This window comes from Habropoda laboriosa, unplaced genomic scaffold (genome assembly GCF_001263275.1).
Source record: "Habropoda laboriosa isolate 0110345459 unplaced genomic scaffold, ASM126327v1 scaffold648, whole genome shotgun sequence".
Classification (NCBI taxonomy): Eukaryota; Metazoa; Arthropoda; class Insecta; order Hymenoptera; family Apidae; genus Habropoda; species Habropoda laboriosa.
This window is the reverse complement of record NW_017100857.1, coordinates 615,670-620,894: the sequence shown is the minus strand read 5'-3', so window position 1 is coordinate 620,894 and position 5,225 is coordinate 615,670. Positions and strand designations below refer to the sequence as shown.

The following is a 5,225-nucleotide window of genomic DNA, read 5'->3' as shown; positions in this document are numbered from 1 at the left end:
TTTTTTCATTTAAATCTTTGAAAAATTCCAATTAAAAGACAAAATGTTACAAAAATTGCACCAAATTTTTTCCAATCTCACCAATTTTTCTTCTATCTATCACCGCTTGAAAGATTCTCAAACTTTGCTTGTCTTGCTTCAACCTTAAAAATATACTTATCTATATATGCTTCTATTTTATTAGAAAAGAAAATAATAAAAAAAATAGGCGTTACGTGTATGTGATAAAACGTGTTAACCCACTTTATGAATAATCGAAAGGTTCAATAACAGAGATTGCTTCGAATCGACGATGCTCGCCCAATTCAAAGCCATAGCTAGTTGAATCTCGATTCTATTTTGTATATAATTGTCTACATAGATCGATATTATAGTCGTATTATATAAACACATATGTCTATATATATATATATTTAATATTCATCCCCTTGGTAATTATCGTTATTATCGTTACTATTTACCTGTCAGCGTTACTGTGATCATTATCATCGATATTATTATTATTATCGCTGTCCTAGTTACATCAGTATTATTAGAAACTATCGTTGACCCTCTTTTCTCTCTCTCTCTCTCTTTCTCTCTTTCTGTCTCTCTGCCTCTTACCATCATCGTAATCGATCCACCATGGATATATTATAGTTACTTTTTTTCTCCCCCTTCGATATTAATTCCTCTATATCTATCACTATATTGTTCACCACACTTCTCTCTTTCAATACTACTTTTTACTATTTTTTACTATATAACTATACGCCGTCACGATCTCACACACGCCAGCATATTTATTACTATTACTACTAAAAAAAAGAAATAGCGACGAGAACCTTTTTTTACTATCATTACTGTTTCTTTATTATTCTATTATCACAGAGCTGTTGCCGCTGCTACCTCTGTACTTTATACTACTACCTATATTCACCTACTTACCTACTTACCTAGTTACTAGACTGCGAATGTTTATGCAATTGTAGTATAGTATATGGAAATACGTGGAAAATGTGTGAGGATAACGTTAAAGTCTGTCGAGCTACGTAAGTTGATGCATAGACAGATGTATAGCTGGACCGAGCGAAAGTGAAGCTTGTGGACGGAGAGTGGGAGTAGAGGAGGTGTTGTGGGCGGAGTCAGGGGCAGAGAGTGGGGGAAGAAGGAGGAGTCGTTAACGCCTCCGCTGTTAACACGTTGGCTGTCACTATAAAATCGTGAGAAACTTATCGTGTGCCACCAATTCGTAACTCTTAGACAAACACGAGATTTTCACCGGAATTTTTATGGTGTCCACGTGTCTACTATCGTTGACCCTCTTTTCTCTCTCTCTCTCTCTTTCTCTCTTTCTGTCTCTCTGCCTCTTACCATCATCGTAATCGATCCACCATGGATATATTATAGTTACTTTTTTTCTCCCCCTTCGATATTAATTCCTCTATATCTATCACTATATTGTTCACCACACTTCTCTCTTTCAATACTACTTTTTACTATTTTTTACTATATAACTATACGCCGTCACGATCTCACACACGCCAGCATATTTATTACTATTACTACTAAAAAAAAGAAATAGCGACGAGAACCTTTTTTTACTATCATTACTGTTTCTTTATTATTCTATTATCACAGAGCTGTTGCCGCTGCTACCTCTGTACTTTATACTACTACCTATATTCACCTACTTACCTACTTACCTAGTTACTAGACTGCGAATGTTTATGCAATTGTAGTATAGTATATGGAAATACGTGGAAAATGTGTGAGGATAACGTTAAAGTCTGTCGAGCTACGTAAGCTGATGCATAGACAGATGTATAGCTGGACCGAGCGAAAGTGAAGCTTGTGGATGGAGAGTGGGAGTAGAGGAGGTGTTGTGGGCGGAGTCAGGGGCAGAGAGTGGGGGGAAGAAGGAGGAGTCGTTAACGCCTCCGCTGTTAACACGTTGGCTGTCACTATAAAATCGTGAGAAACGTATCGTGTGCCACCAATTCGTAACTCTCAGACAAACACGAGATTTTCACCGGAATTTTTATGGTGTCCACGTGTCCTACGATTTTCTAACGATAGCATAAGTGTTAAGCGAAGAAATTGTAGTATTTCAACATGTAGAATCTTCACTTCTGCTTGGTTGAGATTGTAACGTTACTTCCACGTATTTTGCAATTTTTGATAACATTTTAATTGCATAAATATCCGCAGTGAACGTATATTACTATCTACTTGTTTGATGGTCACGAAAATCGTCCAAACGAACCGATTTCAACCTGTGACGAACGAAACGCTACGAAACGATAAAGAGAAAACTGAAACGACGATGCGAAGAAAAAATGAAGTAAAAGACACGATAGTTAATGGTAGAGAATGAAGGAAAGATTATGAAAACGGATCAAGTATAGGAGGAATCACGAGAATGTGGCACCTTTGTACCATTTTTTTAGGCGTCATGATTTCTTCTTTGCAGTTTTTTATTCTTTACAGTCCTATCACATTTTATTCTGTAATGCGCTGCCTACCGCCGCTGCCTTCTACCACTTCTGCGACTGGCAACTTTCTAACGGCCGCTGAACGACCGGGCGAAAACAAATTTTTTACCTATTATACCGCCAGAGATGCCCGTTTCATTTTCTTTTCTTTTTTTTTTTTCTCCAATATTTTTTTTTGCCAGAACGAAATTTGTCGCTAAGCTGCCGGGACATCTCTTGTCTATCTCTGTCTGGGCCAATGTGCATTCTGTATAATGATAACAGGGGAGGAATAAGGTTGTTCCAAGCTCCCTTATGCAACAGAGAGCTGAATTTTCTTTTTCTGTCAATTCACTCACGCGCTCGAAATCGATGATCGAACTTTCAAATTTTTCGTTTAATTCCCTAACTCCTCTCGAGAAGCTTTTTAAACGTCTTTTTATACAAAACGACACGTCTCTCTGTGCATTTGGGGGCACATGCTTGAAGATACTAACAGAAATGAAGCTTGAATTTTCCGTACTCAGTGTGCACGAAAGAGCGGGAAATTTGAAATACAACGTAGATCCTGAAGGATCGAAAATTGACTTTTCGAAATCTGAATCTTCCTTCCCTTTCGCGTAACCAATTCTTCTAAAAGCACTGCAACAGAACTGTCAACCGACAAAAAATCAATCTTTCCAAACAATTATCTGCCACGAGTAATCGATCAAAATTTAGTCGAATCCTGAACTGAAGAATTGTCATTTTTTCCCCGAAACAGAGAGTCGAATATTTTCCATTAACTTTCACCGTAACACTCCGCTAATGGTCCGCTGTCGAACTTTCGACCCTTGACAAAAAGAAAAAAAGAAAATACGTTTCTAAGATTTCAAAGGGTCGAGGAGAAGCTCCTAGATATCACGCGAACTTCCTGCATCTTTCGATAGCACCGACGTACGATTCTAATATTGTACATATAATGTAAATATGCATACATGTGTATATTATTATCTATATTACTTTGTACGGTGTACGGGGTGCTTGGTACACGTTTTTTTCTAATCAATGGTGGATGGCAGGTGCCGGCCATCTCGCTAGCTTACGAGGCACCGGAGTCGGACATTATGAAACGGCAGCCCCGCGATCCTTACAGAGACAATCTTGTCAACCGAAGGTGGGTCTCCCAGCTACCCACCAGAGAAACCTAGCGAAATCCAAATGCACTCATTTTCCATGCTGCAGACGCAAATACATTAACGATTAACAACGACACGTACACGCAACGTACAGACACACCAGACACGTACAATTGTCGCGTACAGGTAACCGTATCGTGTGTCGCGATGAAAATTTCAATGTCGCTCCCTAAGGAAATTCTATTTTAACCCTTTCGTCACCATTGAGAGTCTTATATATCTGACTTGAGTGCCGGAATAAAAATTTATTTCAATTTTGTATTTTCCTTTCTCTTAATTCAGTATTGCAGAGGCTGTGATAGATTTTTCGAAAAAGTGTAATTCGGTCGCTAAAGGGTTAAATTAAATTACTCGGTGTTACACGAAGGTTCCTGAGATTTTTAGCGTGTATCGAAAGTTTGTTCTCACAGTTTGTGCTGTGTTATACGAGGGTTACCTATACACGAGAGTGTCACGAGGCTAAGATAATTTGGGTTGATTCTTTGGTTTTTTTTTTTTTAATTTCAATCTCTCATTTTTTCAGTAGTTTTATTGGTTCTTTTCGAAAGATTGGGTATGAATTATTTTTTAGAGATTGAAGATTACCGTGAAACGATACTCTAGCGATTATTATTCTTTTTATCAGTACTGATTATTTTCGGGAATTTGTTGATCTTGTTCAGTCTGAAATGTTTTCTCTTTAGTCGGTGTTAATTACATTGAACTCTGGAATTACACGAAATCCGCAGCTCGAATTTTTCTCTCTTTCGAGCAGCTCGTGCCTCCAGATAAATCGGCAAAAGTGAAATTGCGATTGTTCGATGATAATCATTTCTTTAACACGTCCTTAGCCTCTCTGACACGAACGCTGTAACATACTTTAAACATGATTGTTACACATCATTGACAGAGTGTCTACTGAAATGTCGAAGTCGTACGTTTGTTTCTGAACTACAGATCTCTCATTGTCTCGATGGTCACTCGCTTGATCTTTATTTTGTTCTGCACGCGACAATGATAAAGTGTTGTATTTTTTTTTTTATCGTTTTATTGTGTGCACTTTCGTCTGCACTCTGTTCAAAGAAACAAGAAGAAATGATATTTAAGAAGAAGAAGAATACACTCGGAGAATTGTACACCGCGAGCAAAGTTCAAACAACACTTTAAACAAATAAAAGGAAAAGAAATTGGAAAAGATCAATGAAAATTCCGTTACAGTGACACGTAAAATTCCATAAAGTACAATTGTCAATCTAACCGAGAGATTTGTCAGAGAAATGCTAGAAAGAATTGAATAAAATTGATAAAAAAAAAAAAAAAAAAAGTAAACACATGGTCGTTTCTGTGGTAAAATTGCGAAATTGCGAAAATTAACGTAAAATCATTTCTGCGCTAACTTTATTCATCCGCTGTACAATATGATAATTATGTAACAAATAGAATCGTGCGTTTAGCTGGAATTTGCAAAAATTGCAATTTCGAAATTTTACCGTTGAAACGAGAAATGAAAAGAAATCGGTTGACACTCTACGCCTCAACCAGGCAGTAACATGTCTCTAGGAAAGATTAGTTGATTAGTGATAGCACAAGCAAGTACCTATAAATTAGGTAGCAG

General features: G+C 37.3%; 1 protein-coding gene across 3 annotated transcripts in view; it reads left to right on the top strand.

Annotated features, from left to right (window-relative positions):
* LOC108577440 (sodium/potassium-transporting ATPase subunit alpha) overlaps positions 1 to 5,225 on the top strand; it is a 185,768-nt gene that overhangs the window by 174,725 nt on the left and 5,818 nt on the right. The window contains exon 7 of one of the 3 annotated variants that reach the window (XM_017940586.1): positions 3,515 to 3,609. The exons of the other annotated variants lie outside the window; for them this stretch is intronic. Within the exon in view, the coding sequence (XP_017796075.1) occupies positions 3,515 to 3,609 (95 nt within the window). The remainder of the gene's footprint in view (positions 1 to 3,514; positions 3,610 to 5,225) is intronic. 3 annotated transcript variants of the gene reach the window in all.